The following is a 22,283-nucleotide window of genomic DNA, read 5'->3' on the forward strand; positions in this document are numbered from 1 at the left end:
TTGGAAAATGTCTTTTAAAAGCTGGGTTTGGGGCGGGGGGGGGGGGGGGGGGGGGGAGTAAAGTACTTATAGGGCCTATATGCAAATGATGTTCTTGTGCTCCCTCTGCTGTTTGTGTCACAGCGGAAAACTGGGAGTGTTTCAAGAGCTGTGTATATTCCTTCATATACAGTAAGAAATACTCATGCCTAAATAAAAAGGGGAGTCATTTCTCCTGGCAAAAGAATTTTTGAAAATAAAGCAGCATGGTGTAAAAATTAAGGATAAAAAGCATGGTCTATCTGGAAAGCAAGCTTTTATGCATGATACAATGCCATTGATATACCTGGGCTTTCTTCCATTAAGAATAGTAACAAAATATACGTGAGTTCTGAAGATTTTTGTAATTTATGTTATGCTATTGTTATTTACTATCGCAATTGTTCAAACAATTTTTACCAAGACTGCAGGGTTAATATCCAAAATATGGTCTTTCTAAAATACAAACAGTGAGAAACATACTACTAGTTTTAAAACAGCCTGTTTTCTCTACACAGATGGATGACATACCAACACTATCTATCAGAAGAAACACCAAATGCAAGAACATCAAAAGTATTTAAAATTGGTTGAAATATCTCATATAACAAATAATAATTAACAATGTCTGGGAAGAGGACTTACCAAACTGGTTAACGACTGAAATTCTTAGCACATCATCAGCAAGGGGAAACACTAGATTTAATCTCTCTCAAAGCGGGATTCCCCTGTATCACATGCTTGTTTCTTCATTGTAGTAGCATGACTATTTTCTTTTTGATACTTGGTTTAACATTGCCTTCTTTTAACCTTAGACTAACAACATTTACATTAGTGTAAGGGGATTTTTCTTATATTATTAAGAGACAGAATCAGCTGCTAGAGGGTATAATTTATACTTTCGAAATCTAAAAATCAAGAAAAGATGAAATTTTCTAGATAATGGTTTTGCAGAGAAATACATCACAGGCAGTTCCACCTTTGTGAACATGCAAATTACAAAATAGTTCTTGTATTCTGAATACTGGTATTAATTTAAAAATACCTCTTATAAAGCAGGAGCACATTAATTTTTTTTCATCATAACAGGCCTGATTTGAAGATGACATGTAAGCAAAACAATTAGCACTCTTCTACCTAACATAAGCAAGGAAGACAAAGTAGCGGACTGCCCAACTTTTTTTAATGTACATAACTTAAAATAGACTTTGCAAAAAAATTCTTAAGTAAATTAACACACCCCTTAAGATCTTCCTAAGTTTGAGATGCGTGGAAAGTTATTGTGTGACTTCATTATTTGTAAAACATCAAGGTTTTTATGAAAAACAGCTTTGCTTTTGCAGCATACCTATGCAGCACTTCAGAAAAATGCTTTTTGTCTCATCAGACAAACTGTCATGGCATGTCCAAATCATTCTGTTGGCTCTTCTCAAAAACTTCCTTAGAAAACACTATAAATCCTCTGAAAATACTACTGCCACTTCACAAATAATAACTGCCTGTGCAGATTCAACAAACTTGTAATGAAAAGTTCTCTCTTTCATACACAAATAAGATTTTAAAAAGCTTCTTATTGAATGTTTTACTTATCTGGAGAAGTTTCCATGCCAAAATGCTCTGCAAATGAGAGTATCTTCAACACATATAAGCGTCGCTTCATAACTGAAATGTCACCAGGTACAGTTACGGTCTTCCTGACTGTTTTTTAACATCATAAATTCAGTTTATTTATTTATAAAGAGTTAAGTTGCCCACAACAGTTTCAACCTACAGAATATGGAACTGTGAGTTTCCAATATGTTTCATTTCCAATGCAGGGGTTGGGGGTTGTTGGTTTGAGATACACTGCAGTGTTTCAGTACACTGTGAAGTAAAATTTTGCATTTCAGACATGGACTGGAAGAAACTAGTTTATTAAAACTTGGTAAATCTTCAGGAGTGTTTAATTTAAAAATCTATTACTCCAACCATGTGGTGAATGAAAAATGTCACTCAACGTATTAAGATAAATGCCTGGACACTAGCTTGGGTAAAAAGACCAGATTTTGTCACCTGCAGATCTAAGGGAACTAAAAAGGCACAATGGGGTCAGGAGTACCTGGCTTCAGTATGGCTCTTGGCATAATCTAAAGTAGTTTTAGGAGTTGTCCTCCATCATTCTTACACTACAGTACTTTAGTGGAGTTGGAAACTGAACATTTAAAATAGTCACTATAAAGGAACTGGGGCTGCAGTAAGGTTTTTGTCCTAAATACTTGGATGCTATTGTGCTAGGTTAGAAAGATTTTTTTTTTTAAATTTGCTTGGAAATTAGAGCTGTAACAAAATTATTTTATAAAGAATTTTATTTTTCCTTTTATTTTTTTTTAATGAAGGAAGGGTTATGTTTTAATAAGATACCAGATTTTAATGCTTCTAAGTGTTATTCTTGCACAAGACAGTACTCTCCATGTTTGTTTTTACAGTCAATCTGCTTCACTTCATCTGGCTTCAAACGTCTTTGCAGTATTCTGCATTATTCTCCCATCCAAGCATAATAATCATACGTTGAACATTACTACATTATAAGAACATGGCTATGAAATACAAGCGAAGACCATTTTTCAAGATGAACTATAAATGAATGTTAAGTTCGGAAAAGAATTACTAAACAGTTGAGGATTTTCTTTTTTAAATGAGATTTGATCTATATTTTTAATTTAAAAATTCTCCAAGTAAATCAACAGCCACTGATCATAAGATCTTCGGCAAAATCTTCCATTGTATTTAAAAACTCCTGACAAAATGTACATGCTGTTTTTGAAGGCCACCACTCAATCCAAGTCCTGGAGTCCAAAGGGTACTGGAATCTAAGAAGACAAAAGAAAATGATCATTTGCTGCTAAGATTTGGGGAGGAAACTGTCAAACAGAAAAAAAATTACAATATGAAATTGCTTGCTTTGTGTTCACAATCCTGTTTTAAATGTACACATCTGAAAACACATTGTGTAACTATTGGTCAAACTAATGCTTAAAAAAATAAATTAATTATATATTACATAAGAATTATTACATACAAACACTTGCCACTTCACAGCACACTTAAAGATTAAATCTCTGCATATTCTCATGGTAAGTTACTTACTTGAAACTGTAACCAATGCTTATCTTTAATGCTTCTTTTCCCATGATCAAATACTTTTCTCCTGGGCTCAACTCAACATCTGTACAGGTCTTCTTTTTAACAAAGGTTATTTCATTATTTTTTTGAGCAAAAGCCTGCCCTGAAGTAGAATGTCAAGAATTGGAAAATTTTACAAAGAGAATTTCCAGTCGCTCATATATTAGACAGAAAACACCAAAATGTCCTGCAGTACAGCACAGCCAAGGGATCTATTTGCCACTACTTATATAACAGGAAAATTTGATTATATAAACCATGTTTCTTGTAAAAGATTTTTAAAATTAAATCTGAATGGTAAATAAACCTCATGCACGTTAAATAATTTTATGTTGTAATAATTATAAGGACATATTGGGCGCTTACACTCAGAGGAAAAATGAGTGAGTATCAGCTTCCGTTCTGCAGGACCTACGAGCAGCTACCTTTCCCAAAGGTAAAACAGGGAGTGCCCAAGAACATTCTAAAGCCATTTCTCCCAGAAGCAGGAACATGCCCAGCCTACAAAAATCTGAGAAAAGTTAAGGCATGGCATATCCTTGCATTCTACCCCACTTCAATCATTGTATATACAGTAAGGGAGGGCATTCTGTGGGACGAACGAGACATTTAAACAACAGCTCACAACTGTATTGATGGATTATGGAATATGTTCACCTTGTTTTGTCACATAAAAGCTGTTTCAGTGGTTACAGTTTAGGTTTGTTAACAACAGCTGTAATACAGAAAAGCTGTTTAAAAACATCAAACAAAGACTGCCCTTCTCAGGGCACAAAAAATTCTCAAAGGCTGTATTTGAGACTACGGTTTTCTACTCTTATGAAATGACTAGGTTTGACTACTGATTTTTGTCAGCTGCTTCAGTGGTCTCAACCAGACAGCTTTTACTCTAAATAAATTGTTAAGTGGATTAAGAACGGGACGCTCACCTCTTTTATAGAGATCCAGAAGAGCCGCAGAATACTTTACAAAATAACCTTCTTCACTGCGAGATAAGATGTTCACTTTATAAACTGCAGAACACACAAAACAAACTTTCTGTTATTCTTTGTTCCTGCAATACATACTAGATATCTTACAGATGCTCAGAGGGAGAATATAATGTCCCTGTACAATACTAATTTCTGGGAAAACAATGGCTATAGCTATACACTGTAGGGCTAAGAAACATTAACAAGTTCTACCTATGCTCTAATGTGATGGAAGCTCTACCCATGCTCTCATCTGATGCCCCACAACTTCCTCTGACCCCAAAGCCACATGATCATGTTAGAATGGTGCCAAGCAAGAGAAACACAGTGCTTATTAGCAGAACTCATCAGATCAGGCTCACTGGTGCACTGGTGCCTGGTTATGTGACTTTTATTCAGCAGATGGTATGGGCAGCACTTACTCTTCTCTGCTCCAATATGTCACCTTCATATACTGTATGCCACTGTCAAGCCTACTGAATTTTAATCCTTAAAGATCGAATTGGAACAAGATGTTTTGCAGCAGTAGTAAAAAAGTAAACATTTCAGTCAGAGCATGTGAAATATGTAATGACAATTCAAATGTTACCATATGCAATATCATTCTGGCATGCAGCTTCTTTCCTGGTGTCAGCAGTTATTGACTGATCTAGTCTGTCTTGTACTTTACTACACTCAGCTACATTGAGAAAGAAAAAAGCCAGTGTTAAGACAATGTCATCACATGTCCTCAAATAAAACATCATGAACCTCTGCCTGTTTGGGATGATCTACTGTAACTAAGAAACACCATAATTATGGGATTGCATGCTGGAACAATGAATATTTAAAATACAAAATAACATCCTCAATCACCTGAACTTAATCCAGTCAGACATCCATGATCATACTGCACACATATTTTTTTAATTTTTTTTTTTTAATGTAAAATTTGGAGAGGAGAACAGCTGTGTTCTAATGAGGATTTTTTTCCTTGTCTTTAGTGTGGTTTTGTCCAAAGCACTACACTGCATTTTCCCACCAAGTGAAACGGGAAAACGTCTGAAAAAAAGTTTACCTTCCATGCATTTGCATTCATCTCCTTCACACAATCTCACAAGTTTTTCATTTCCGTAGGGGTTATAAAATATAGTGCACCTTTTATCTAGAAGATCCAAAAAGAAATACATATAGAAAATCAAAGTCCAAGAAGTCAGCACTGAAACTCTGTGAGTCAAAAGTTACCTGAGCTTAAAATAACAAGGATTAAAAAGCTGTTGAAGAAGGAAAAATGTAGTCTTTAAGGAGGAATAAAGAGTTACAAGACAAACATGAATTTGAAGACATGGAACACATACCTGGTGCATGATATTCATATACAGTGAATGTGGCAGGATTTAGCATTCCAACCTGGAAAAGCTCACTTATTCGGAAGCCAACACAGAGAAAATTATTAGCTGGCACCTATTTGAAAGACACATGAATTAAGGAGCTCTAAAGGAAACAAAATTATTCCAAAGAGTTGAAGTAGTGCTTACAGTTATGAAAAGGGTAACATACAGAGTCTATCTGCAGAATAATATGTCCATCTTTTATCTCATAATCTGCTATCAACTGATCAACTCCACTTGCAAGCTGTAGGGGAGAAAAACAGAGAAAAATCTTTTATACAAGTTAAACATTTTTTTGGATTCTCCTGAAGGTTTTGTAATCAGTAGCTTTAACACAATTTCGAGATGTAAAAAAACCTTATTTTAGGGTTGCCTCTTTACAATGCTCATACTCTCACTTGTTTTTTTGGTTTTCTTTCAGGGAAATTATCCTTTTACTCATTACATGAAGATAATAAAGAATTAAACAGCTAATTATCCTTAAAAGAATACTTGAGTCCACATATAGTATCCTATTTAAGTCTTATAACTCTAACTCTGATTGCCTTTAACTAAAACTCTCGTGCTTGTCCATAAGAGCTGGATGAACACAAGCACTGCAGTTAAGATTCAGTTCCCAAACTTTAGCCAACTAATAGTTAGGTGTGTGTACTAACAGTGTTCCCTTTACAGTTAGCAGATACAACAGCTCCAGAGGTTGATTCACACTACCCTAACACAGATGACAACCGCTCTCTAACCACACAGAGGGAGCCTATATGTCAAACTTTAACTAGATGTCTAGGTTCTGACTCTATCAAAAATCCATAATCTAGACTTAGGTAGCTTATTCTTATTAGTATTAGTAGTGTTTAGAAGCAATGAGGATATAATGATATAAATCTGCACTACTATAACAGAAAAAGATAGAGAACAGTAAATATTATAGTTCTGTCAAAAAAATTTCAGTAAAAGAAAAAAGTTCTCTAATACTTACAGTAGATAAGTCTTCTGTATTTGCTTCCAATCCACTAACCAAGCCTATGTCCATCACGGCATGGGCAGACCCTGACCGCGGCTCTCTCGCGCTGGGCCTGTACCTAAAATAGTTTAAAAATAATATGAGTTAAACATAACTGAAATTAAAAAGAAATCTTCAAATATGATCCCAGAAAAACATAAGGAAAATTCTACCAGCATTTGGACCACAATAAACCCATAATGAAGCAAAATAGTCCAAATGAGTAATTTCAAATTTATGCCAATATCATGCATAAAGAAGCTTTTCTTAATACTTATGTTCCAGGAGAACCCATATATAAATTAAAGAAAAACTCCCTCCCAAAGAGATCATGACCTTTGGCTCTAATTCTGTTTACACACGTACATAAAAGTGAAGAAACAGGAAGAAAAGAAGATTAGGTGCAATTATTAACAAAAAACCCCATTTTAATCTCTTAAAAAATAAAATAAATTTAATATAAATATGTCAGTTAACTTAATATTAAAACAATAACTAAGAAAAACCAAAAGACCAGAAAGCCTTTGTAACATTCTTAGATTAATTTCATAATGTATACGTAGACCCGCAGTGCGTTTGCTTTGCACTGTTCCAATTCCTTAACAGGTCAGCTGGGAATTCCACCTTTGCAAGGAGGAACGTTGAATGTTAGGAAATCCAGGACATTTAGAACCACCATTTAGTTAAATGAAAACTTTAAATGTAAAACATTGGCTCAATCACTTGGGAAAGAAAAAAACCAACCAAGCAAACAAAAACCCCATCAGCTGCACTTACTTTGCACAAGCCTCTAGGCGCCCAAGTGGCTCACCATCTTCTCTTCTGTAACCTTTGCATATAAAGTACAGTCAAATAAGTAATTTTATAACTCTTCAGAAGCAGCAATCCAAAATTCTCATAAAGCATTTTCATAACTGAAAGATAATTCTTTAAATTGTTTTGGTGGCTATTTTTATGGGAACTCATTGTCTAGCCACAAACAAGTAACATTATACTTCTTTTATAATGCAGGTGAAATTACAGCTTTAATGCTTAATGTACTTTATTGTGTACTTATGTTATTAAAACTACTTTGTGGCAAAAGCTTAGAATGTGGTTATATACCCTGTTGTAACTGGACTAGAACACTCAGTACCTTGCAGAACTCACTGTTAACACCCCTCCACCCCCCACCATATTTCTTTCCTCTGCTCGAAGTTTGTATTCCTCACTCCCTCAACTGCAAAAACTCTTCCATAAATGAGTAAAAATGCACCTAATAGAAATACATTAAAAATTAATTCTATTCACAAAAAGGCAATAGTTTTAGGAAGGGCTAAAAAGGCTTCTAGCAATTTCTTTTCCAGTTTTGCATTTAGAAAGTGGCAGAATTTATTACATTTTCATTCTTAACAAGAAACACGTTGTTAAAAAAGTAAGGGTTTTTTCCTCCCTCCCTTGCACTGACCTTAGTAGTAATATTTAAAACCATATTAACCCTTTACCATCATCTCTCTTTGGAACAATCTTCAATTCAAAGTTACATGACTCTTCAGAAGTACCGATTGTATTATATACTGTCCTCACCTACACATGTACAAATAAATTAAACAAAACAGAAGCAGTAAACAATCCTCAAAACTGGCATAAAACTGTGAAAACTCATAATATGGAGAATATAATAACAGTAAAAACAAGTCTGTACAGCATGATTAGTTTTGATGGACGCAAAGCAGAGTAAGTAAGTGATCAGCACAGAAAGAAATGGGGAATTCTTGAGCAAAACCGCACCACTCTTGCTGGTCGTATTTACCAGACTAAAAATACTATCCAGACAACTCCTGATACTTCATGAATATAAATACTAGTACACAAGAATATGTACATTTCAGATGTTACTAAGTTTGATACTAGAAGAGGCTATGAAAGATTAGAAGAAAATATATCATGGCAACAGCTTAGTAATTAGGCACACAAAAGTTATTCCTTTAAATATTGCAAGAAAACAGTTTCTCAGTGACATTGCTTAATAAACTAAGAGTAAACACCAGAATAACAGACAATTAAGCAATTTCTCAAAATTGGTCACTAAGTTGGGTCTTCCCTGTTTGGCTGTCTAAGCAGAGACAGTAACAATTGATGAGCATTAAAACTAAATTGATCATCTATTTAGATTTATGGAACAGAAAACCTCGGATGAAGAGGAAGAAACTTCACAACTTCTCTCTCATTAGCCGTAAGTCATACAATGGCTTGTACTTAACCTAAAATATAGCCATAATGACATCCATCACTTCAGTCTAAAGGTAAAGGCAACAAATGGAATAGTTTGAGAAATTTCAGTTTCTTATTCAATGTTGATATTAACAAACCAGAGATTCCATTTAAAAAAATTGGTTGCATGCTTACATTTACTGTAGCTATGCCAGTGCTGCTTCCAGTGCTTACATATATGTCATCATCCAAAGGTATCTAAAGGATTGATATTAAACAAAAAGTGGTAAGTTAATAATAAAGATAGCGCTATTAGCAACAATTCAGGTCAGACAATCTGCTTGTCTTTTCTACATTTTAAATACATATTAAGGCCTGATGCTACAAACAGATTCTACAAAAAAAACTTCATAGGAACAAGCAGAGATACTAAATTTAAATGAATATTCAAATGCATTAAATTTAGCAGATAAGCAAAGTCCTTAAACATTTGCTATACCAAATTACTACCAGTTTATTAAAAGAAAAAGCTACTTTAGTAGCAATTGCAAAGTTCAAATACTCATTTAACAAGTTGCCAAGAATTTTGCATTCACTTTTCAAAAGCGATACTATTCACTCACTGTCATAGTTCTTCCCACGAAATTATCTTCTGTCAGTTTAAACAGATGAAGGTCTCCATAGTTTTTGTATGCTACCTTAACATTCATGTCCAAATTAAGCCGTTTGACAAGAAGGGAATATTCAGTCAAGGCCTCAAGGGCATTAACTGTGTCCTGCCAGAAATCAATTATAAAGAATTAATTCCAGAAATTAAAAAGAAGTGAAAATGTATTACAAAACAATTTATTTTCTGCCACTTAAACATGATTACAAATAATGGTAGCCATTACTAGCTAAACAGCTTAGCAGTGTCTCAGCAGTATGCTTAACATGGTGGTAACATAGTTAACACTATACTCATAGACATTTTTGTGCAATCTAAAGAAATGCATGCAAGTACTAAAAAGGAAGCAAGCAAATAGCAATAAACAAACACAGCACTCATCAGTTTCTTCATAGATTTTTAATGATTTTAAAAAAAGGAAGGTTGCATGAATTGGAATATTCTGTATAGTATGGCTAGTTGATAGTGTATCAGAAACCTGGTAACTTTCACTTGACTTTTAGTATTTTCATGCATACTAACACAGTTTTTACAATGAAAAAATGCATACCTTCTTACACCGTGTTCCATTTTTGTGGAAAAGAAGAATAAACATCATGTCATGAAATGAAATATTCTGTTTTATAAAAAATTGGGAAAACAGTTTTCCTCCTATGATTCTTTTCATTCAGCAGATCTGAAGTCAGTGGAATCAGCTTGCAAATTTCTATTTATAACAGACTTCATGAAAAGAAGTCATATTTCCCAGAGACAAAGAATATCATGGCAACAGAGTCATTTGATACTAATCCCATACACAGGCCATCGAACTTGTCAATGTCGATGTCATCTAGTGATAGTACCCTCTTAAGACGTCTCAGATTTTGGTACTTGAAGAATGAGAACAAAATATTTAAAAGCTCACCTGAGTTGAATAAAATCCTCCACCATATCTTTGTTCTTCAGACAACCATTTGATGATTGGATTAGCATAGTTTTTGTCCCCTCTTAGCAAAGCCGTAAGCAAGGCATATGCTGTAGTTTCAACCATTTGTGCAGTAACAGAATTGGGAGCTTGTTGGTCTAGTGTTTTGAAAGTATCTTTCCAAAAACGATAAATAGGAGGGTCACCTACAAAAGTATAAAAGGAAGGTTTCAGATTGAAACATAGCAACAGCTCTCTCCAGACTACACAAGGTAAAGTATTGCCTACTCAGGTCAAGGAAAAAAGGAGGAACTCACTCTGCGTTTAACAGGAGATGAAGATATACTTCTCTTATGCTAGTAAGTTTGATGTTTATACTAGAAACTGATGATAAACAGACCCAATGCAAAGCATCTGATGCATATCTGAATATTGCTGGTCCTGAACAGTGATAGAGTGGCCAAACTATTTGTTGCAGATTTTAAATTTATTTTTTTAAAAGCCACTTTCAACAGACAGGACAAAGCTTTTCTATTCCAGTAGAAATTGTTACTCGGCAGAGAACAGTCTGAGTCCCTTGCCTGTGAAAATACACACTAAAAAGGCACAGCATTCACAAGAGAAGTCCCTCATCAACCAGTGAGTCCCTCATCAACCAGTGAGAAATTAAGAAGAAAACCCAACACAACAAAAGTGAAGGCAGTGGCAGATGCTGTGAAAAATTCCACTCTGAGCCAAGGCAGAGAGTGGACACATCATACGGATGAGGAGGCAGACAAATGTAATCCACTATGGACACCTGCATAAAAGGAAAGCCTATAGATACAACAAACACGGTACAATGGGGAATGACAGATGCCTAGCTGACTTGCATACTGCTAATGAAATTGCACTGTTGAAAAGCTGAAAGTGGGATTCAATCTAGCAAAAATACTAGGCCACACAAGACTAAAAATTCACTTATGCCAAAGCAAGCATCATTGAAATTCACTCTCCAAGTACTGCCATCACATTAGAGAATTTAAAAATGCTAGAAGAACAGCCTACCTGAGAGCCAACTACAGTACAGACTCTGAGAAAATTTAATAATACCTATGACAGATGCCTCCTTCTTCAGTGCAGAGAATGCCAATTGTGAAGAGTGATGGTTCAAATCCACAAGAGCTAAAGCATACGAAGTTATTGCCATAGTAAAGGGGCTTTGAGCAGTCCGCACATTTTTCATCAAATAATCTCCTGCTTTATTTTTAGCATCATGGATTTTCTGCAAGGATGAACAGGCTACAGCTTACATCTATTAGACTTATTTTTAAAGAAACACATCTATCAAGACAGTATAGGTATATATACTATCTTCTACAATATATCTTAAAATAAAGTGGGCCAGAATTTCATTATTGTTCTTTTACTGATTTTGAAAGACAAAGACTAGCAAAGCAAATAAATCATAATCTTTGAAATTGAAAAAAGCCTCTTGATTTCTTTGAACAAACGTTAAAGAGAACAGAAGAAATTAGAATCCCAGAACATGACTGCTGGCAGAAATAAAAATATTTTTTACCTGAGTAGGACACATTTGAATTGACTTTTCAATTCCAATAACAGAAAATGCTGTGAGATACAAAGATTTTTCTTTAGCTTCTTTAGGTAATGTACCCTACAAAATAAAATATGTGAATATAAATAAATAGAAACAACAGTTAATTTAAAGAAATAGAACTTTTTACAGTTTAGGTGAGGAAACAAATAGAAATTCCTGTAAGAAATATCAGTTTGGTTTAACCTGAAAATATGTTGACTCTTTTGAAGGTAATAGCTTATTTGTAAAAAAGAGACAAAATGATATAAAGTTATTGGCAAGCCAGGACTGTTGTACTGTAAAATCAACCTGCATACATTTTTTTCTAAATATTAAGAAGTGGCAAGCAGCTACTTTTAGTGGGAAAACAGAAAGGTTTGCAAGACTGTGCTGTTCTTTAAACGAATTTAGAAAAATGCAAATTTAGCAAAAGTGTCTTGAATAGGCATTCTGGTGAAATGCAGCCTAAAATATCTTGCATTCCTGAAACACATTACCTCCTGGTGACTTCAGCTTTTACTGTATATGTGCAGAAAATGTTTGGTTTTCATACCTGTAGTTTCACTGGTTGGTAATCTGAAAATTCACTGAATGACCCATCTGGCATTTGACAGTTATCAATCAACCAGAGAAGTGAATTACAAACAGAAATTTGATCAAGATTTATATATTGATTAACTTGTCCGAGAATCCTTAAAGCAAAAGCTGTCAACCTGCCAAGGAAATCAAACAGATCATATTTGTTTTGATTAGCAGATACTACTACATTGCTAGAGGCTAGACACAAATTTGCACTATTTATGACTTAGGTACGCTACACACTCCCACAGTTCAGAGAAATATTGCAGATGAATTTTGAATTTAACTTAACAAATGGGCAACGATTACTCAATTTTAAACTAGGATCAAATTCCATGTTTCAGGATAGGACCTCATTACATCACAAACAGATTACTTTTTCTTATGCACAGAACTTCAGGAAGATGCTTTTGACGCATCTTATTCCTTCCTTCTATAAGCCCACTGCATTTGCCATTGTGAAAGGCAAGACAGTGACTATGTATTTTGCCCAGTTTGCAATGGCAGATTCTGGTTTCCATAAACAGTAGTCCCCTCCTGTTTGATAGCCTTTACGTATCATATTTGCATGAACAAAAGGTATGACTGTTTTGCCCTTGCTCACGTCCCTGTACTTATCTTTCCTTCTTCAAAGCTGGGGTGCAACCTCTGCCTGAGCTTATGATTCTGCAGGGAACCAAGGTCTACACAGTCCTTTTGTAAAATTCCAGGCCCAAAGAGGAGGTTTCAGAACTGAGCAAAATCCTACAAATTATCTCAGGTATGTCTACTCCTAACCATTGGCCCCAATTGGTTGTAATGGTGTGAACTATGGACACAAATAAAACATTTAGCAAGTGAAAACAAGAAATCAAAAGATATTATTCAAAGTTGTAAGCACCATTTAAATTTACCATCAAGCCCACCTCTCATGCTTACTAGAAAGTATCACCCTTTAAAAAATAGTTATCATATGAAAGCAAAGGAGTGAAACAAGCCTTTTCCACCCACTCTAATCAAAAGACCTTTTTAACTCACCACGTGCTAGCTTGCCCATTCTTCCACATGCTATATGAGAAGTCAGAATTTCTGAATGATGAGATGCTTACAATTCCTAAGGAATATATTGGGCAGAAAATAAGTTATGAAAAGAGATTGATATTAAAATTGTATTCGCTCACTCAGATATATTATCTTTCTCATCAGCAAAGTTTATGCACCTCTACAACTCTGAAGCAAGAGAAGAAGCTATATTTTTCTACCTTCTTTCATCTTCCTCCTCATTTGACTTCTTGACGTTAAGGTTTCAGGACCTGCTAAATGCCAGTTATCTGACTGTTCCAAGTAGTGAAACACATAAAATACTGGGGCAATACTCATAAACTCTGCCTCTGCATTGCCCTTTGGCAGATTAGTAAGACTACTAAGACCACTTGGACTGAGGATCGTGGCAATCACTTCACCCATAAGATGTCCTGTGGAAAGAAAAAAACAAAATGGCTTTTAAGCAATCATTCTATATGAAGTATTTAAAATTCCACACAAAAAGGTGATCTGCAAAGCCTTTTCTGCAAAGCCTCGCAGAACCAAGGAATAAATTCAGAGATATTTAAACAAAGGAATAAAAAATAGGAGGAAAAACCCCATATATACAGAAAGTACACATGCAGTAGACTAAAAGTTTCAATTCAATTTACCTTTTACACTGACACTTCTATCGATTTTTGTTTTAGGGACCAGATTTAGTGGGATTTTGTATCGAAATTCTTGTCGTCTCTTGATGGAACCTATAATTGAAAATGTATACATATCATACTGCACAATGTAAATCAACAGATGATTCAGATGTAATAGCCAGATTTAAAGGTCACAACTATCTGAGAAGTCAGCAACAAAAATACCTATGATAACATGAAAACTAGAAATATGCCCAAACGCACATGCAAACAATATCAACCTTTGAAAAAGAACAGATGCAAACACTTTAACCTTTCTTTTGCCTTTTTTGTTTAGAAAAAAATCAGATCTGGACCTAAACTTTGTGGTTTCAGATTCATCTCTGGTTGAATGAGAACATATTCTATTTTCATTAAGAAAGCACCTGCTAACTGGTTTTCAAGCACACTGAGAAAAGCTTAATATTATATCATAGTAAAAGATATGTATAAATGTTCCTTTAAGAAATTAATCCAAGTTTTTTTTTAAACACTAGGTATTTTAAGATGGATTGGTTAGTGAACAGGAAATCCTTGGAATGAACATATGAAGAATATTTCAGGAAGGAGAAATGGCAATTTTTTCACATTACAAAAAACTTGATCATCATGAATCATGAAAATGAAAAAATAAACAAAGTAAAGACATATGTGATCCATTCTCTTACCATAAACACCCTGTGGATCCAAAGTGAAACCCGCATGAAGTTCTCTCTTAATGCCTTCTGGCTGAAATCATTAAGAGGACAGAGGTAGAAACTGAAAACACTTTTCCTTAATCAAATATATTAGCTGAAACAACAGTTTAAAACCATAGTACATTTGCCTTCTACATCCTTCTCTGTAGTTGAGTTTTACTTAACCGTTCTACATCTATTCTAAATATATTTAAGCTAGTGTTCTATCTCCCAAAATTCTTGAGAAAATTTAACAAAAGATTTAAATAAAAGCTTAGGAAAGTATAAAATTACAAAAAAGTGTCTTTCAGTGAAGCATGCTTAAGCAGTTGAAAATCCAAACCAAATAACTTAGAACACAGTATTCTCCTTGCTTAATAAGTTATAATCTATCTATATATGTATATAATCTTTCTGACAATTCTTATAATCAAGGTTTAAAAATGTGCATACTCAAATACTCAGTCATGCATTTTTCCACTGCATACACCCCAGTGAATTTAATGATATCATGTGATATTTTGGATTCTGATAATATTAAAATAAAGCAATATTTATATATTGATTTAATATATTTTTATTTCCTGTGACTGAATCAATATGAAATTCAAAAACACTACAAACATTTTGATTTCTTTTCTTACCATTACACGTAAAGTTTTAACTACAGTTTCACTGTTCCTGGCTGTTAGCAATGTAAAGTTGATAGTGTGAAGACCTAATTCCAAAGGAAGTATTCTGAATGTAACTGCTGCTGAAGAACTGCCATCTAGATTCTTAAGATTACAATTGTGTATCCTCGATCCAGTAGTTGCAGAATCTCCAAAAGAACAGATTCCATCTCCAGCTGCTATTTTAACACAGAACTGAAATGTTGAAAGATTTGAAATGTTTCACTTCCATGACAGGTACAACACCAGAGAAACAGGAAAGCCACTGAAATACTACAATAAGCATTCTATTACTGTAATACTACTTTTCTGTTTACAATGAGCAAGTGTTACTAACTTTGGAATGGCTATTACTTGCACTAGAGACACACTAACAAATGTTCATTAGCAACGCCAGGGAACCACTATACTAGGCTTCATACACATACCTTTGCATACTATACTCAAAGTTTTTCAGTAATAATTTTGCACTTCTGTTTGAATGTATTGCCTTAAAAATAGTCCTTTTATATTAAATCCCTAGACAATGTAATCTGCGAGCTCTGGAGCAGGTAATTCAAAAAGTCCCATCACTTTTTGACACTGTCCAAACAATTGTAAAAAACTGTATTTTAACTTTCATGAGGCAAAGTTGCTAGGCAAGAGCATGACAACATTGTAATCAGTGGAATGGCTGGAAATGAAACAATTAATGATTGGGTTTAATTGTTACATAGTTATGTAGAGCATACATAACACTAGCTGAAGGACTGGAGAAATCTGATCCAAGGATCTGTTTATACTGGGTATTATAAACAGGGGAAATGCTTTTTTAGTTTATTATGTTAATTTTTCCATAGAACTCACTAAGACCACAAATTACCTTAATTGCAGAAGTTCCATGGTTATAAACTGATCCTTTTAACTCAATTTGTTCTCCTCGCACCACAGAATAAGGAACATAAACACTCAGGAAGATATCTTTTACAACTTGCATTTCCAACGGCGTGGCAACACATATACCTAAGAAAATTAAAAACATAAAAGCAGACTATCTTATCCACCCTTCTGATAAACAAGTTTGAAAAAGTCTTCACATACTTTCCACCTTTACTCATGACTTATAATTTTTCAATATGTACTTTGAAATTGTCCAAGCTTGTTTAAAAGTGACCAGGCTCTTGCTTCCCGTTCCAAGTTGCTCTCTCCCACTCTTCACACATACTTGCTGACACATCAGTCCTTTGGGCTTCTTCTTCTTCTTCCCAAAGTGAGAAACACATTTTCTGTTTGGACTACTATATCTAACAGAAAATTTGTTTCTTCCTCTCCTCAAGTCCCTGAACTATTGATAGCAGGACACTGTAATGTTGTGCCAGGGAAGAGTCACTCACTATTTGTTCTTATATTCTTCTTAGTCATGTATTATGGGCCACTATCAAACACAAGATAAGCTTTCTTTTCCCAGCCCCTTACATTCATAACAAGAAATGAAGTCATTTCCTTTCCCTAAAATATATATTTTGATGCTTTCTTTTCCTGTTTATCAACCAGAAAATGAACATTTTAGAACATACATGTCAACTGCAATGAGAGGTTCTGCAAAATCCAAACGGAAAAGCTCCCTAATTCTTTAACTACAATCTAATTAGGTTGCAGTACCTACCTTTATCAGAAATGCCAACACCTTGTACTTCCCAGGTAGTCAGCGAATCAGGCAAGGTGATAGACAGAGTCTTCGACCTGTGTTTAGAAGTGTTAGTACATTTATACATTACCAATAGCCATCTGTTAACACCAACCGCTAAAAGATAGTACATGCCCAGAGCAACTCTTGTATCTAAGAGGTAAGTCCCTCTTAGGTAAGACAAGGTATGAGAGCATATTTAGAATACAGGACTTTTGGATTTTTGTTTGAATAAACTTGGTTTTAGCTGACTTTACAGAAGCTGGTGTTTAGCAAGGTTGAAAATGAAAGGAAAAGTGACTCAACAATCTGGGCACCAGACAGCAGATCCTGCATGGAGGAAAACATGGCAGGAATAGTTTGTTTGTGTAAAACTGCATTTTAGCACACATCTTCGGTGCAACTAAGGATACCCAGCTTACCTCAATTTTAGCATTTACTTTCTAGAAAATTAAGATGAAGTCAAATGTCGGTAACTGATTTGAGAAAAGTAGTACCTTGAAGAAACTTGGTGAACTTCCCATAACCAGCTTTCAGGGAAGTAGCTACGAACTTCTGCCTCATCCAGTTCCAAGATAGCCTCAAAATCTGAAGAACATAAGTAAAGCAAGTTAAAAAAAAAACCAAAACAAAACCACCTGCTGAAGGCCTTCCACCAAAGGCTTCAAAATCATTATCTTTTTCTTTTGTGATACCGTATTCTGCTTACTTGCCTCAGGTTAGTCCTGATACAAGAAAAAAGTTATCTGAATACTCTCAATCAAAAGTCTGTGTTAATCCCACCTCATCTATTTACACATGTGAATACCTGTCCACTATCCAGACAGATTAACTTGTTAACAAGCAATTATAGGGAGAGAATGGGAGACAAGAAATTTCACACTCCCACTAATCTTTCCCGAGATGTTACTCATTGGCTGGTTTAGGGCCTGGGCAAAGGATTCAAATTTAGTATTCAAGTTTAGCGCTGCCCTCACAGACAATGATGCTCTCTTATTGCAGCTCTGCTTCTTCTAAGTATGGGTGAATAGAATATAGCTCTTAACAGAATAAAGAACTGCTCCCCTATCCCTCTTTAGGGGTATACAACCAAGGTCTTTGGAGACTGGTGAAATTCTCTCTGGAATAACCCTGACAGGTAATAGGAGGGGTTAATAGATTAACAAAGCTATCACCTCTATATTTACCCATATTCTGCTGGAAGTGTTTCACCACGTGTCCACAGGAGAGCTAAAGCTCTTGTACTTACGCATTCTCGCCAATATTAGAAGCTTATTAGGCTCCTCCTCCCGCAGTTTGTTTGCAAATTCACAGCAATCTCTGAATGCAGAAATGCACTTTGCATTATGCCGAATTCGCTGAGCTCTGTCACTGCAAGTCTCAGTGACTGGATATGCTTTTACTCCAGCCATGCAGCATTTTCGAATTTCTGGATGTACATATTTGGATGCTGAAATAATAATAAAATAATTCCCTTCCTTGAGATGAAGTTTTTCTTTCCCAATGCTTCTTAACTCATTATACTGAACGTATTTTTAAAACTTGCAGAATTTCAGTGAAGGTACAGATTTGAGGATGAACATAAACTTGTAATTTTTCAAAAGCCAGTGACACACACTTAATCACTACTGTTCTAAATTAAAAATATAAATTAGATAAGAGGAGTTGTATTACATTTTAAGATTTAACAGTCAAAGGTTCTTCTGACAGGCTTCGTCCCTGGCAGGTGGTCACTGGGAAAGACTACCATATGGTAGTACTGTGCGTTTTCAGGCTATCTCTCTTCAGAAAAATAAAAGATCTTAAACATATGCTGTATTTTCAATATGTACTTAAACCTTGCCGACTTCAAATTCGGCATATGGCTAACAGGCTTTATAAATGGGGTCCTCTCTAAAGATATCTTCCATATTTGTCAGTCTCTCTCCACTACATTAAGTTAATAACAATAATTCAAAGTAGGAAGCAAACAATCAGATTCTTGATTTCTAATGGATGTGATTTTTTTTTCATAATTATATGCTTTAAAAGATTTTTTTAATACCTTCTTTGAATACCTTCTCCTCGAATTCAGACCGTTTGGTTCTTAGAACTTCACTGCAAGTTTTATCTGTTCAAAAAACAAATAAGTAAGTACAAAAGACATGACCTTTTCTGTAACAGCATAGCCCACTTAAAAATAACTCTGTAAAATAAAATTCAAAATTTGGGAGACTTTTTCTGTTTAGTATTTTAATGACATAAAAGTATTTTAATTTAAATTACAATAACTGATCCACAAGTCATAATGTTTTCCTCCCTCAAAAATCATTAGTATATGCATTCCCTATTAATTTACAGAATCACAGAATCGTATAGGTTGGAAAAGACCTTTAAGATCATCGAGTCCAACCATAAACCTAACGCTACCAAGCCCACCACTACACCATGTCCCTAAGCACCTCAGCCAAACGTCCTTTAAATACCTCCAGGGATGGGGACTCCACCCCTTCCCTGGGCAGCCTGTTCCAGTGCTTGATAACCCTTTCAGTGAAGTAAAATTTCCTAATATCCAGTCTAAACCTCCCCTGGCTCAACTTGAGGCCATTTCCTCTTGTCCTATCACTCGTTACCTGGGAGAAGAGACCGACCCCACCTCTCTACAGCCTCCTTTCAGGCAGTTGTAGAGAGCGATGAGGTCTCCCCTCAGCCTCCTTCTCTCCAGGCTGAACAACCCCAGGTCCCTCAGCCGCTCCCCATCAGCCTTGTGCTCCAGACCCTTCTCCAGCTTCATTGCCCTTCTCTGGACACGCTCCAGCCCCTCAATGTCTCTCTTGGAGTGAGGGGCCCAACACTGAACACAGCATTCGAGGTGCGGCCTCACCAGTGCCGAGTACAGGGGCACGATCACTTCCCTAGTCCTGCTGGACACACTATTTTTGATACAAGCCAGGATGCCATTGGCTTTCTTGGCCACCTGGGCACACTGCTGGCTCATATTCAGGCGGCTGTCAACCAAAATTTAATTTTCATTAAAAATTTAATGAAGTTCCAACTTACTTACTGAGAGCCGCAATAGAATATTTCAGAAAAGAAAATCCACAATTTCATGCTTAAAACAAAGGAATATACCTGCTTCATTTGAATCATCAGCATTTGCATTAGTTAAAAATGTAAGCCCAGCCATTCGGAATACATCAACATTGTTCCGTCCTCCTCCAGCACCACACCCAAGGTCATTCTTTTCCAAATGTAGCATTATCTGAGGAGAAAACATATCAGCAGCTAACTAAAATGTGGAATATATCATACGATGAATGAGAGAGTTAGACATGCAGAAAGGCCACTTTAGTCTGGAAGATGTCCTCACAACACACTGAAGAATACCATTTAGCGATATTTGAGCTAATTCAAGCACCAGCACCAACACAGCCACTTTCCTGTAGCCTGCATCAGTTACAGAGTCATGCAGACAAATCAAGGTGGAATGCTTCACTAACGTGTTTATAACAATTCTGATACTCAGAGACTAGCTTGTTTAAAACCAATTCAATAGTGCTATAAACCAGATTCAAACGATTCAGTGTTGGTGCAAAAGTATTCTCCTATTCTTCTCCTATGTACTTTGTATTTGACTGTTCTGAAGTATTAAAAAACCACCATGTTTTATCACAGGAATGGAATTCTTTCAGTGACAGATGATATGTAGGTTTTACCTCCATACACACGTATCTAAAATTCTACAAGGACTGAAAAACTCTATAACCCACTGAACATAATAGCATTTGTCATATCATTCTACCAGTATGCCTTAAAAATGTAACCTGAAAAGATTATAGGAAGAACTAAGTAGGAGAATGTAGTTTCCATGCCTCTGATCAAGGAGCTCTCTAACACTGCAATCTATTTCTGGCCAAGTCTGAAGGGTTCTGATGAGACAGTTCAGATCTGCCTTTAAAACCACAATTCACTTTTACTGGAAATCAAAATATTGTAAACTAATTATTTTTATAATTTTGAACTGTCAGATTTAAACCAGCAATTTTTATTCTGGATTGAATTGCTCTTCTGCATATTTTCTGGCTTACTGAATGCATGACACATAATACCTATCTGAATATGAACATGAAACAAATAGCAACTTGTTTTTCTTTTGGGGCTACTACTTAACTTTTTCCAATGCTCTCTTTCCTCTTCCTGTGACAGCATATATTGCCTTGTCAATAGATGACAAAGCAACAAAGGAACTGAACTGTGTTTTCACGTTAAGCCATACAACTTCTGCTGGATTCAGTATCTTTTTGCTTGATTGCAGCTTAATCTATAAATGGAAAACAAATATTGGTAATTTTAAAAGCACATTGTTCCAAAATAAATGCATCTGAAGGCAGACACTTTAATTAAAGTTGAGGAAGTGTTAAAGAACTTGTGTAAGTCCAAGTTAAAACCTGACCATAAAATGAATGCACACACACAAATTTTAGTGCCTATTTTACTACTTACATCAAGACTATTCCCACACTTCTGTTCCACATTCAGCCAGACTGAATCAGCTACTAGCTCAGCAGTTTCTTCTCCCATGACTATGTAGTAAACAACAAGACGTGCTGAAGGAACCATTTCTTGGGTTATCTGAAAACTTAGATGCTCATATTCCAAATCCTTAATTCTCTTCTGAGTTCCAAAGCTTACTATCTTCCCTTTTGACATGATCTATAATAGAAAAATTATGGAGAATAAAAAAGTCAAATTTTATATTTAATATGTTTCTTACATGTAATAAATACTTGCATTTAGATATAATCCAACACACACACAAATGCATCTGGGACCAGTAGGTCTAGTTCAAGGGAAGGTAGCTCTCTCCCTCATCCCCTAAAAAGAAGTGCTGGCTCTGCGCATCTTTCTCTTCCTCTCTATTTCAAGTCCTGAAATAGCTTTTGAGACTAGCACTACTTGTTCTTAATCTATGTCAGATGAGAATTCAAAACAATGGAGACTTAATATATAATTTAAACATGAGACTGTTAACAATTTTTTACTATAAGACTGACAGATTGTATATGGAAAGAGCAGCTGTCTGAGCCACATGTATTCTATGCTGAGGATAGTTCCTGATTGTTGAGGTTTTTCATCTATGACCATACATTAAA

General features: G+C 35.3%; 1 protein-coding gene across 2 annotated transcripts in view; it reads right to left on the reverse strand.

Annotated features, from left to right (window-relative positions):
* Window positions 1-1,423: 1,423 nt before the first annotated feature.
* C5 (complement C5) overlaps window positions 1,424-22,283 on the reverse strand; it is a 30,429-nt gene continuing 9,569 nt past the window's right edge. Inside the window, exons 13-41 of one of the 2 annotated variants that reach the window (XM_075519457.1) lie at window positions 21,634-21,843; window positions 21,302-21,451; window positions 20,263-20,392; window positions 19,196-19,261; window positions 18,401-18,601; window positions 17,649-17,739; window positions 17,131-17,207; window positions 16,348-16,487; window positions 15,459-15,680; window positions 14,806-14,866; window positions 14,120-14,209; window positions 13,685-13,897; window positions 13,461-13,536; window positions 12,418-12,577; window positions 11,847-11,942; window positions 11,378-11,549; window positions 10,286-10,491; window positions 9,338-9,490; window positions 8,910-8,972; window positions 8,006-8,087; window positions 7,299-7,350; window positions 6,498-6,600; window positions 5,691-5,765; window positions 5,489-5,594; window positions 5,209-5,295; window positions 4,741-4,830; window positions 4,110-4,193; window positions 3,145-3,283; window positions 1,424-2,867 (exon numbers count right to left, since the gene is read on the reverse strand). In XM_075519457.1, the coding sequence (XP_075375572.1) occupies window positions 2,738-2,867; window positions 3,145-3,283; window positions 4,110-4,193; window positions 4,741-4,830; window positions 5,209-5,295; window positions 5,489-5,594; window positions 5,691-5,765; window positions 6,498-6,600; window positions 7,299-7,350; window positions 8,006-8,087; window positions 8,910-8,972; window positions 9,338-9,490; window positions 10,286-10,491; window positions 11,378-11,549; window positions 11,847-11,942; window positions 12,418-12,577; window positions 13,461-13,536; window positions 13,685-13,897; window positions 14,120-14,209; window positions 14,806-14,866; window positions 15,459-15,680; window positions 16,348-16,487; window positions 17,131-17,207; window positions 17,649-17,739; window positions 18,401-18,601; window positions 19,196-19,261; window positions 20,263-20,392; window positions 21,302-21,451; window positions 21,634-21,843 (3,525 nt within the window). In that variant the 3' untranslated portion in view covers window positions 1,424-2,737. Of the gene's footprint in view, window positions 2,868-3,144; window positions 3,284-4,109; window positions 4,194-4,740; window positions 4,831-5,208; window positions 5,296-5,488; window positions 5,595-5,690; window positions 5,766-6,497; window positions 6,601-7,298; window positions 7,351-7,998; window positions 8,088-8,909; window positions 8,973-9,337; window positions 9,491-10,285; window positions 10,492-11,377; window positions 11,550-11,846; window positions 11,943-12,417; window positions 12,578-13,460; window positions 13,537-13,684; window positions 13,898-14,119; window positions 14,210-14,805; window positions 14,867-15,458; window positions 15,681-16,347; window positions 16,488-17,130; window positions 17,208-17,648; window positions 17,740-18,400; window positions 18,602-19,195; window positions 19,262-20,262; window positions 20,393-21,301; window positions 21,452-21,633; window positions 21,844-22,283 lie in introns of both variants that reach the window. The other variant, XM_075519458.1, reaches the window with a different exon arrangement.

This window comes from Mycteria americana, chromosome 17 (assembly GCF_035582795.1).
Source record: "Mycteria americana isolate JAX WOST 10 ecotype Jacksonville Zoo and Gardens chromosome 17, USCA_MyAme_1.0, whole genome shotgun sequence".
Lineage (NCBI taxonomy): Eukaryota > Metazoa > Chordata > Aves > Ciconiiformes > Ciconiidae > Mycteria > Mycteria americana.